General features: G+C 35.9%; 1 protein-coding gene and 1 long non-coding RNA gene across 2 annotated transcripts in view; both read left to right on the top strand.

The window, feature by feature from the left end:
* The window catches only part of LOC135835174 (uncharacterized), a 51,035-nt gene that overhangs the window by 580 nt on the left and 37,134 nt on the right, over positions 1–13,321 (top strand). The gene's annotated exons all lie outside the window — the stretch shown is intronic.
* On the top strand, positions 8,747–12,432 carry LOC135835140 (uncharacterized). Its single transcript, XM_065349277.1, has 2 exons — positions 8,747–8,900; positions 11,125–12,432. The coding sequence occupies exons 1-2, from the start codon at positions 8,898–8,900 to the stop codon at positions 12,349–12,351; spliced, it is 1,230 nt and encodes a 409-aa protein (XP_065205349.1). The 5' UTR covers positions 8,747–8,897; the 3' UTR covers positions 12,352–12,432.

Genomic DNA, 13,321 nt, shown 5'->3' with positions numbered 1-13,321 from the left:
GAGATTAGGTAATCGAAGATAAAAACATTATAGTAATTAATTTAACATTGACTAAACATTACAAACCTTGATGTTTATAGTTTCGAACAATGCTTATTATGTTACACTATTTATAAAAGTGCGAGCTATGGCGCGCGAAAAGATTTATTAGGGTCAGAAATTCTATCTCATTGTCTTTGTGTAATTGTAAATGCGAAATGCATATGCAGATATCTTTGGCCAGTATGTTTGTATTTGTATAAATAAATCGCACCGTTTGCGGTTCGGTTATTATGCAATCGAATTATAATATCTTTAAAGGTTAAAATACTAGACTCACTCTCAGAGAGCTCTAGTCTTGCTGTATTTAGTTGAACTAGCAAGAATAACACATTGTTTATGTGTAATGTTTACAGATACATATATAAATGAAAATCATTATCATTGCAAATGAATGACAGAATGACCTCAGTTAAACTCTGTGCTGTTCTGTTGCAGTTTATGCGAGCATGCAAAATTATCTACGTTTAAGTAAATATAGATACGCACATCTCATAATTAGGTGGGTATACCTACCTACTCCAGAAGGTGTGAAATATACAGGATGCCCAGAAATATCGTGAACCCCTAACAAAGTTTTCTGCTAAATATTTCAGTTGGTCACAGTGAATGATAATAGTGTTGAAAAGTACTTTTTTTTTCTTGGCTATATGGTCTAAAATGGTAACACTACATCCTAAAAGTGGTAACACTATTTTCTAAACAGGACTTTCTAAAGCTCTTTAATACAAGTATGGAAATAGATTATACTCTTAAGAAAGTCATAGGATTTTACGTAAGTTTTACGTACTGCGCAGTGCGCGAGCAAGCATCAAATCAGCTGTTCACGTACAACGTTGCACCCCATTGGTTGCTCCACCCACCTCCACCGCGTGACGACACCAACCTGCCATGCGCAGTACGTAATACATACATAAAATGCTAAGACTTTCTTGAGAGCATAATCTATTTCCATACTTGTATTAAAGAGCTTTAGGACTTTCTTATCACGGGCTAAATTGCACGATTAAATGAATTTAAAGTTGTGTAAAAGAGTTATTTTGATTCGCCACAACATTTACATGATAGCAAGAATGCAAAACAACTCACTTCACGTAAATTTAGTTCTATTTAATGTGAAATTAGTGGAAATTTAGCATCGAATTTTTCGTGATAAGAAAGCCCTGTTTAGAAAATAGTGTTACCATTTTAGACCATATAGCCAAGAAAAAAAAAGTACTTTTTAACCCTATAATGATAGCACATGATTGGTTGTTAGACTGACAAGGGAACATCTTGAGGGGTCCGCCTCCGATTTGAACGGGAGCGCGATTTTTGGAAAGAGCATGTTCTAAAACCTCCAAACCCAAATTTGCAGCTGCCCAAGTTCATTTAACGATTTTTGGCGAATTTTTGAAAATCCAAAATTGACCATTTTGGTGATTTATGCTTTTTTTTTAAAAAAAAAGTACGTACTTGATCAGTAAAAATCTTCAAAGTAAGTCCTAAAAGTGATATTACCCCCCCCCCCCCATCCAAATTTCATCATTTCCTGCCACACTGGAGCCTCCAGCGCTATTTTTAAATTTCTCCAGAATTTTGAATTTGCTCCAGAAGGCGTGAATATGAAGTTGGGCAGCTAAAAATCGAGTTGTGTATTATACTCGATCTGTTTAACGAGTTTATCCACATTTGAGTCGGTTTTGGGAAGGACACCTCAAGAGTGGTTTTTTGACCAGTTTTTTTTTTTCAAATAAAAAATCCAAAAAAAAACAAAAGTTTCCCGTTTGCGAGGAAATTTTCGAAATTTGCGCGAATCACTGTATTTTGTCCACAACTAACCTCCCGAGACCGAATTCCGCCATTTCCCACCGATCTGGAGCCTCCAGCGCGATTTTTAAATTTCTCCAGAATTTTGAATTTGCTCCACAAGGCGTGAATATGAAGTTGGGCAGCTAAAAATCGAGTTGTGTATTATACTCGATCTGTTTAACGAGTTTATCCACATTTGAGTCGGTTTTGGGAGGGATAGCTCAAGAGTGGTTTTTTGACCAGCTTTTTTCATAATAAGAAATCCAAAAAAATCAAAATTTTACCGTTTGCGAGGAAATTTTTGAAATTTGCGCGAATCGCTGTATTTCGTCCACAACAAACCTCCCGAGGCCGAGTTCTGCCATTTCCAACCATTCTGGAGCCTCCAGCGCTACTTTTCAATTTCTCCAGAACTTTGAATTTGCTCCAGAAGGCGTGAATATGAAGTTGGGCAGCTAAAAATCGAGTTGTGTGTTATACTCGATCTGTTTAATAAGTTTATCCACATTTGAGTCGGTTTTGGGAAGGACACCTCAAGAGTGGTTTTTTGACCAATTTTTTTTTCAAATAAAAAATCCAAAAAAAAACAAAAGTTTCCCGTTTGCGAGGAAATTTTCGAAATTTGCGCGAATCACTGTATTTTGTCCACAACTAACCTGCCGAGACCGAATTCCGCCATTTCCCACCGATCTGGAGCCTCCAGCGCGATTTTTAAATTTCTCCAGAATTTTGAATTTGCTCCACAAGGCGTGAATATGAAATTGAGCAACTAAAAATCGAGTTGTGCTTTATACTCGACCTGTTTAACAAGTTTATCCACTGTTGAGTCGGTTTTGGGAGGGACACCTCAAGAGTGGTTTTGTGACCACCTTTTTTCATAATAAGAAATCCAAAAAAAATCAAAATTTTACCGTTTTCAAGAAAATTTTCGAAATTTGCGTGAATCGCTGTATTTCGAACACCACAAACCCCCCCGAGGCCAAGTTCCGCCATTCTGGAGCCTCCATCGCGATTTTTAAATTCCTTCAGAATTTTGAATACCACTCTTGAGGTGTCTGAAACCGACTCAAATGTGGATAAACTTGTTAAACAGATCGAGTATAACACACAACTCGATTTTTACCTGCCCAACTTCATATTCACGCCTTCTGGAGCAAATTCAAAATTCTGGAGAAATTTAAAAATCGCGCTGGAGGCTCCAGAATGGCTGGAAATGGCGAAATTTGGATTGGGGGGGGGGTTAATATCAGTTTTTAGGCGTTATTTTGAACATTTTTACTGATCAAGTACGTACTTTTTAAAAAAAAAGCATAAATCACCAAAATGGTCAAGTTTGGATTTTCAAAAATTCGCCAAAAATCGATAAATGAACTTATTTGGATTTGGAGGTTTTAGAACATGCTCTTTCCAAAAATCACGGTCCCGTTCAAATCGGAGGCGAACACCTCTATTTCACGTTGCCAACCCATATTTTTTTATAATAAAAAACTTTCTTTGGGGTTCACGATATTTCTGGGCACCCTGTATTTGAGAGATTTCCGTATCAAAGATGAAAGATGATGGACCCATCATCGTGTCGCTATTTTGCATTTACACGTGTACAATTTCATACCTGGCAGAACCAATACCTACCTGCCTACTTGGGCAAATATGTAGGGGATTCTGATCACCTGTATTTATAAAAAAGATGACGGCGTCATCAGCAATTCCTCTGTATAGATTTTTATATCAAACGTACGTGTAAAAAAGGCGTCGTGATAAAGCGGAAAATTACTATCGAAGTACAATTCGTTACAGCGTTTCGATGCTTGTCAAAACAATGACCTTACAAAGTATGTACTATGTGTACTGTGTGTACCCAAAGCTATGGCAGAATATAGAGAATTTTTCAAGATTCGCGTCAGGTTTCGGTGTATCACCGCCATTGTAACCATAGCCGGGCTAATTCCCAAAGCGCACTTCCATCAACACAGCAACGGTAACAATACCAATTTAAAACAATTTGGTTACACGATATTAAAAATGAAAGCCGAAGGTGATCAAGTTTTTCCTTCTCTGGTTGTTTAACACTTACGTAAAAGTTTTTTTTTTTTTTGTACAACACGATCGTATATGCATACAGACGTGTCTTTTAATTGATCAACGACCGTGTATGCAAAATAATAACAATCCGGTAAATGATCGACTTTGATGTGAGATCGTTGTTCACTGTGTGAAAGTATTCCACATCTGAGATTTATCCCCAGTCAGCAGGCAGTCGCTCAATATACGAGCGTTTGTTTTGCAAAGATCTAACCGAACGATATTCGTGGGAGTGTTATAGCCTCGGGTAATGATTACCATTATTTTGAAGTCGTTCGAATTGTGTTATAGTATAGATAGATGTTTTATATGGATATGTATAGTACGACTACGGTATTATAGGATGGCGATGTAACTTGGACAATAATGGTTAATTTCAGTCGCATTGACATCGTCTTGTGTCTTTTTTTTTTCTTTTTTACTTTCTCCGCCAAGGTACCTGCCCGCTGCCATCATCACTTAGTGATTTGTTTATTTCGCATTCTTTCGAGTTATGCAATTCTATTGCTCTTTGCTGTTGTTTGAAAAGTATGAGGAATTAATGTGCTGATCCGATGAATAAATGATCCAGTTCACGATGAGCTGAGCCTTCATCGTCCTCGTCGTCGTGCCGAGAACTCGGATCAATAAATATTGAAACAAATGGGCCTATTTTATGCTTTATGTATTAATGTTGCTGCGCATGAATAAATGCCTTTACCACAAGCTGAGCGTTTTGAGAAATATTTACACGAATTGTATTTTAGAGTGGAGTTGTTTCGTGTTTGAGAAATACACGACCATATTGGTCGTATTTTATTGGAAATATGACTGGGTTCTCGTGTCTGTGTAGTGGCTATGCTGAAGTTACACAGGAAGAAGAAAGTGAAATTTGAAACGAAGGGAATGTTGAAAGATTATTTACTCGTAGATTTTATTTTAGTGTGGAAAATATTGACGAAGCAACCAAGTCATCGATTTTACTCTCTTTAAAACGATTTCAGCTACTCAGTTACCCAATTGAAAAACGTTAGATCTTATCTACAAGTGTTTGAATTTCTCAAAATGGCTCTAAAATTTCACAAAAGATTGGAGAGAAGCAAATTTTTCAAAAACTGAAAAATTCAATTCAGCAGGTGTTCTGGGAATTTTCATTTTGACCATATCATCATAACCATAAAAAAAATAACATTATATTTTGGGCTTCACTTCTCACATGAGTAAAAAAATGTTCTTTAGCCAAATTTTTGTAAAAAATGATGGCTATTGCAGTAGGCCCAACTTTGGAAAAAAAGGTGGGGGGGGGTCGAAAATTATGATAGTTCTCGACGTTTTGAGCTCAGACTAGACGATTCCCTGTGTGTCAGTTTTTATATATTTATTTATTTTTATTGATAATATAGACTTGTATTATGAGTTTCAGCACGATTGAGATTTTTACATTCTATGACTTGGAACCTGTTCTAATTGATCAAATGAGGTCAAACTTGAGAAATGGGGTTCTTTTGGGAGCTAGAGTTGACCCCTGCAATGGGGAGGGTCAAAGTTGAAAATTACAGAAAGGTCATTTTTTTGAGAGGCATAATATGGCCCCAAATAGACAAAAAGGGTCCAAAATCATACCATTTGTCAGTATCTTCATTATGATCAACATATCCAAATTTTAGCTTCCTAGGTCATCCCCACCCCAATTAAGGTAGGAAAACCCACATATTACCCCTATTTTTGACCCTTATTGACCCCTAAAATTGACCTAGAGGGTCCAAATTTTCAGCATACAATGGGAGGGTGCCCCATGAGTACTTATCACAGGTTTCAGCTTTCCAACCCTATTCCACCTCTCTCCAGGGTCAAAAAAGTGGATGTTTGGTCTATTTTAAGTGTTTTTCCTTGTTTTTCACGTTTTCGACGTTTAGGAAAGCCTACAGCCCCTCCAAATTGACCTAGAGGGTCCAAATTTTCACAGTACAATGGGAGGATGTACGCGAAGTGCTTTTTGCATGTTCAACCTTCCAACCCAATTTGACCCCTCTCCAGCGTCAAAAAAGTGAATTTTTGGGCTATTTGATGTGTTTTTCAACTTTCAACTGACGTTTAGGAAAGCCCACAGCCCATCCAAATTGACATAGAGGGTCCAAATTTTCACAGTACAATGGGAGGAGGTACCCGAAGTGCTTTTTGCAGGTTTCAACCTTCCAGCCCTATTTGACCCCTTTCCAGGGTCAAATGTGTTTTTTGATGTTTAGGAAAGCCTACAGGTTCTCCAAATTGACCTAGAGGGTCCAAATTTTCACAGTACAATTGGAGGATGTACCCGAAGTTCCTTTTGCAGGTTTCAATCTTCCAACCCTACAAATTTTTGCTTTTTTTGGAGGGGGGTGTTGCAGGGGGTCTCAAAGTCTTGATTTTTTCCCAATATTAGACTTTGAATTATTTAATTCACGTGTATCCTCACTTTGTATATACAATTTTAATACCTAACTAATATCATTAATTTATTGCAAACTCCTCAGTTTGCCAACTGTTCAGAATATGCCGAATGGGAAATTACAAAAATTCTCGAACTCATCCCTTCTTTATTTGGGCAGAAACACATTTCTGTCCTCTGTTTTGAATCCTCTCAGAAGAACAGAATTTCATTTTTCTCAAATAAATTCGTTAAAAAAAATAAAATAGGTAAAAATAATGAAAACTTTAGATTGGATGTTCTAAATCAATCCACTTTCCAAACATTTTTACACCCTCCCTTCGCTCCAAAAGAATGCCATTTTTTTTTCTTTTACAAAAGTAAATGATTTTTGAAGAATTAATTTGTATTTTTTGAAAACTAGTATGTACTTTGATAAAATTATGACAATATGATAGTTTAAAAATTTGAAAAGCGAAAAACTGAGGTGACGAATGGTATTTTTGACAACCCCTACTTACTTCCGAAAAAAGGCTTCAAGTATTCAATGAGGTCGAGAAAACGAGACATTGAAGTGTTTATTTTTTATACCTCCCCCCCCCCCTTCAAAATGAAGTGTTTAAAAACTCTGTCAACAGTCCCGCTAAAGTCTTGCTTTTCATTTTAAAATTTTGTTAAACACAGTTTGATTTAAACTTAACAGTATGGGTTATTTTTTGAAAGAGAATAAGTTTCGAGAAAAATTGACCCTTTCAAAAACAAATTTCACGGAAGCCTTCAACAAAATATTTCCTTTTTCTCTTTCGTTCTCAATTTTTTTCCAAAAAAAGGCGAAAATTGGGTCTTTAATTGGAAAACATGAAATTCTTCTTCTTCTAAAAGTTCTATAGTAGTTTGACTAGCAAAGAGGTGTATCTAATGAAAAGAAAACGATGAAATTTGTCCACAAATTTTTTGATTTTGGCCGAATACATTTTGTTATTTACCATTTTTACTGAAAAATTTTGATTAGGTAGGTACTTCTTGCATAATTTTTACAAAGTTTCATAATTTTTGTACTTACGCATTTGCATCAATCTTATTATAATTTTATGAATAATTGAAGAATTCATTTAGAAAATTGTCAATCATATTAAAATTTGAAAAAAATAATAAAAATAATTAAATTGTTTTTTTTTTTCAAATCATATTTTCATCAGTTCCTTCTAATCGCAGCTATAGGTAGATATTTTGACTTGGAAGAAAATCAGGATAACTAGCAAAATTTAGTTTAAAAAAATCGTATTTTAATACCTATACTTGAACGCAAAGTTGGGCAAAGTGTTTTTGAGATCGAGTTAGCTCTTAAGTTGAGATTTAACTCGTTTTCAAAAGAGTTAAAATATGTATGTAGGTGACCAACTCAAATTTTTTGTAGCTCTTTTCAAGAAAAATTGAACCCTGAATCGATGAATTTTTAGATTATTTTGGGATCTACATAATGTTTAAAAGCATATTTTAAGATTAGATACATTCAGTAAAATAACCGATCAATCACTTATCAAAGTGTGAAAAATGCAACGAATTTCTGCGATCCATATTCGAACTCTGTAGTCTGTACCTTTCACAAAATACGTATAGGTATTCTCAGATTTAAAATTTGAAAAATTCCTAACCATTTATATAAATTGCAATTTGACATCAAATACCTACCATTGGTTTTTCAAAACAAGTTATTATTTAATGAATAATGAAAAATCTATCACATTGTTTGAAAACACTGCGTAAACAAATTTTACAAGCGAAAATTAACTCGATGATTATTCATCATCATCATCAAACCGCAAATGAAGCCGCAGCATGTGCCATCATCGTAATTAATTCATCATGACTCATTAGAAATGAAAATGAAACGTATGTAGGTAATTTGATTTAATATCTAAATGAAAAAAATACATCCGGCATTTAGATCCAAATTGTATTCATGCATGTGATTTATTGCTTCGAATTACATCGGTTGTAATATGTTTTTTTTTTCAAGTCGTGTGCTCTACCTATAGTGAAATTATATTCATATTGGACGAAATGCTTATTGTTTAAATCTTTTATCTCATTTATTACTTTTTCACATTCACACAAGTAATTTAACGTTTCCCACGTGTGGGAAACGTTTCCGCTTTTATGTAATGTATGTAAACTTGTAGTTCCGATATTCCGTACATTTTTTTGTTTTGCTTTCTGTCTACCTTTATATACTCGTACCTACCTACCTACCTACCTAATTCAAATGGAGGAGACTAAAAGGAAAATGACTGAGATTTACAGAAACCGAAAGTACCAACATTTGTTTTTATAATTGCCCCGCAAGCGTAATCTATGGTCGAATTGGTCGAGTGTACAATAATTAGATGGCTCTTGATAATTAGTTCAAATAGGCCTTGGATAGATAGATATGTGTTTACACAATCGTTAATATGTCCATTTACCCTGCAGGTGGTGCGTGGTGGAAACATCCCCTGTTTTGGGTAAGTAGGTCTAAGTATATAAAAGACAGATTTTTAAGATGATATTTATTATGTGTTTCCATCTTCGTGGAATTAAGTAGCTGTTTACTAGAAACATGGTAAGTGATTTTAAATATTAATTTGAACTTATGCATTATATTGTGCTTCTTACTATAGCTAAGAGAATAATATCCTGGTAGTTCTATGTTTTTCGTAATTTGTTAGGTAGGTATCCTAAAATTCATCGGGTATTCTAAATCTTTAAATTTTACTGGAAAAATTTGTTAGAATCGTACATTTGGAGCAAGCTTTTCCGAAATGTACACAGGTGCTTGTTTTTAGATCCACTTGAAAAATACAAACACGTAATTGAACGTATTTAATGTCTGTTTGAATTTCTGTATGAATTTTAATCGATGAAATTTTCTAATTCATTCGGATTTTTGCAAAATGAAACTGTGTTAAATCTATTTTGTTTTACAATTGATTTTTCCAAAAATGAGTAGACAACTAATTATTGAGGGTCATGAGCCTTAATATCTTTCCGAGAAAAATATTCAATTTCTGCTTTTTATTTGGTGAAAATTTTGAAAATTTTGTCATCATTAAGATCTGAATACGTTTCTTTACTTCGCCATCACTCACGAGGGAGTTGAATATCCCAACTAGTATAGAAAATTTTTGAACCTTTTACTACAAAAAAGCAGAATTTTGATACGTTTTTCACAGAATTTTACCCAATGAGGTTGAAAAATCTAAAATTACTCTATATCCTGATTTCAATAACCATGCTAACAAGGAAAGTATATTTAGCACGACAATTTTTCAATAAGGAAAAAGTGAATCGAAAGGGGTCCCTAAAATACACCACCAACGAAAATTTCAGGCACTCAAATTCATTTAAGTATCGATTTTTGAAATGTTTACAAATACAAATTTGACTCATTTCTCATAAAAAAAAAATATCAAAATTTGATCAAAATGGCATAAAAGTCTGACATTTAGTTTTTATCCTATTTTTATTCTCCAGAGTCGATTGGTGATGGATTCGAAACGTTCTAAAGCCTCTAATGGATTTTCAGATTCTTCAGTTTAAAAAAAAAATGCTTTAAATACGGTGAAAATTAAATTCAGCTCCTATAAACTCAGATGTGCCATTTTTGTGATCCTTTCTATAGATCTAGGAACATATTTTCAAAACTCTTCTGTGCCATGGTTCAAAACCAAAATTTTTTCCAGCGTTTATTTTTAAAAAAACTGAAAATTGCGTCGTTGGATTTAAACACAAAGAAAAATATTTTGAAATTATATGCCTAAATCGATTGAAAGTGTCATAAAGATGGTAAATCCAAGTTTATCGGAACAGAATTTCATTTTCACTCTACTTTTAACATTTTTTTAAAAATCCAAAAATTCGCTGGAGGCTCCAGAATGGTTCGAAACGATGACCAATCGACTTAGCATAATAAAATTAGGGTGTGAAGTGGATTTCAGCTTTCTAACAACTCCATTCAGTAACATTTCGTAATAATTTCAACTTCCAAAAATCTGCTGGAGGCTCCAGAACCCGCTCAAAATGGATCGAAAACATTTTCAATCAATTCGGTGGGTAAAAGATAGGGTGTAAACTAAAATTCAATTTTCTAATTAAATTTGGTAAAATTTAATTTTTTGGCATTTTTGGCCCAAAGATTTTCAAAAATCAATCAAAAATTAAAAAAATTGACTTCAGCTCATGAAATTTTGACTGGTAATGTGTGCTTCCTCCAGTTCCAAAATTTTTCTGTCAGTTTGGGATACATTCAGAGTAATTTATGGACCGTTCAAAAAAAAAATTTAAACGTAAAGAAATGCCATATTACACTAATTAGTGATTTATAACAATTCCTGGTGTGGTACGAAATTGTTTAGAGCTACGTGTTCTCACGTGCAAGCAAAACATGTGCTCGATGGTTCGTATTCACAGCGCTATCTCTCTAAAAAATTGTTGACATACTTGTGCACAGCAGTGTGATGTATTTTAAACAGATGACTGTAGGAGTTTCGTGGAGTAAAATCGAGAAAGTTACACCAACTCTTAGTTAGCCTTCGTATGTTCTGTTTAGGCAACTTATTCAACTCCTAAATTACTCTTATGAAAACTTGCTCTAGACTGCGGTTTGTCTTCTTTTCACGTGTGGGTTTTGTATTCGACCTGTGAACTAGAATACCGAAAAGTAAAGTGATTTTACGAAATGATAGAATTACCATTTACTGTGATTTATTAGCTTTTATCATTTCAACATTGTAATAGGTGTGTACCTACCTATTTTTATTTATGTAACCAATTTTTCTTTTTAATAGATGGAGCTCAGGCCAGCATTGCTGGTAGCGTTATGCTTGGCTTTTGTGGCCAGCGAACCATTACGTTATAGAAAAAGAATAACGAAGAATATTTTACAGCCGAAAATACCTGTGATACCGTTAGATTATAAAATAGGCTACCAACTTACACCAGCCCACACCGAAGCGCTGAAATTCGAAGCGCCACCAAAACCCCTTGTGCCCAATTGCGAAGCGCCTGTATACATTGCACCTCAACCAACTTACGCGCCACCGCCACCACCTCCTCCTCCTCCTCCGCCACCACCGAGTTACATTCCACCGCCTGCAGAGTATTTTCCTCTGCCATCGTCGACTCCAGCTCCACCGCCGCCGCCACCACCACCACCACCCCCACCACCCCCACCACCCCCACCGCCACCATCACCACCTAAGCTGGAATACTTTCCATTACCGTCATCTACTGCCGCTCCACCCCCGCCACCACCACCATTCAGAATAGAAGTTCTTGAACCGTACATACCTCCATCTCCACCAAAGGCAGGATGTATTGAATTTGCTCCTCTACCACCGAGCCCTCCTCCTTCTCTACCGGCATATTTTGAAACTCCAACTGCAGCTCCACCTCCTCCGCCACCACCACCACCACCTCCACCACCTCCACCTCCTGTTCCCTCGCCTTACCCATTACCGCAATATCCCATCTACCCATCTCCTCCTCCACCACCACCATCTCCAGCACCAATTGCAACTTTCGCACCACCGCCGCCGCCACCTCCAGCACCTTACCCTTGCGATGACCAAAGAAGAGAAGTTCTGATTCAGGCACCAGCCTTGTTACCATTACCACCTGCGCCTTCTTTTCCAGAAAATGATGCTATTTTGATTGAAGCACCTCAGGATTACCCTCCACCTCCACCAGTACCTTCTCCTCAACCATTACCACCTCAACAGCTGTATCCTTCGCCGTCGCCTCCACCACCACCTCCTCCTCCACCACAGCCGATATACCCGGCTTATCCAACTCTTCCACCTTCACCTCCACAACCAATTTACCCAATTTTCCCATCTCCGTCGCCTCCGCCACCACCTCCCCCTCCACCGCAGCCAATTTACCCATCGTTTCCGTCTCCGTCGCCTCCTCCAGGAAGCGACTGTATAACCTATGATTCAGCTCAAAATCCTATTTACGTGCCATTTTCGCCGAACATTGATCCTTTCCCATATTCGGCCATCGCTTTAAAATAAACTTTTATTCGTAAAATATCTGAGTTGTATCTTGTGTTCTAATTATTGTTTTTGTAAAATATATGTTTTTGTTAAATTTCATCTTTGGTGTTTTTATTTGAGATGCCTTTTTCAAGGGTACCTGAAATAATTGATTTCTTATGTGCATCGGAATCGGATTCGTTCTGTTATGGTTAGTTTTAATATTTTTTTTTCAAAATGATTAATTTATCACGATTTAATGCACCGTAATTTGCCATTTTTTGGTCTCCAAATTAATCAAATGAGCATCAATGACATGACATTCAAAATTACACCTCTTACAAGAAAAGTACCTTTATCAAACGGCAGTAAAATTTTTGAAATAAATAACGCTTGGTGAATTTTTTGATCAAATTTGGGCCCAAAATGCAAAAAATCACAATTTCACCCCATTGACCAAGACAGATGAAATTTGCTATGTGCCCTATTTTCGAGCTCTCGAGTTGATTGGTGATGGTTCCGAACCATTCTGGAGTCTCCAGTAGATTTTTGGATTCTTCAGTTTTTGAAAAAATGCTGTAACCAGGGTGATAATAAAATCCCTTCTCTTCCATGGACTGGAATCTGTAGCCTTCAGCAGATTTTTGAAAGTTGGAAGTTCCACCAAATTTTACCCAATGAAATTGGAAATCCAAAATTTACTTACCTACTTACATCGTAATTTTTCGTTTTTTGGTATCCAAATCAATCAAAATAATTGTCAATGGTATTCCAAATGGCATAATTATACGAAGAAGGTTTCTCTGAGAATTTTTGAAAATATTTAGGTCAACAATGTAAAAAAGTTAAATTTTACCAAATTGACTGAAAAAGTTGAAATTTTATGTGTACGTGCCTAATTTTCAAGCGACCAAATCGATTAAAAACGGTTTTGATCCGTTTAAAGTTTTTTTAAAGTCATAGTCGGGGAGCCCACTTAAGGATAAATTGCACCCCCCCTCGGTCGATT

The sequence above is a fragment of the Planococcus citri genome, chromosome 2 (genome assembly GCF_950023065.1).
Source record: "Planococcus citri chromosome 2, ihPlaCitr1.1, whole genome shotgun sequence".
In the NCBI taxonomy this organism is placed as follows: Eukaryota; Metazoa; Arthropoda; class Insecta; order Hemiptera; family Pseudococcidae; genus Planococcus; species Planococcus citri.
Note: the sequence above shows the minus strand (reverse complement) of the source record. Positions and strands in the feature narration are given on the sequence as shown.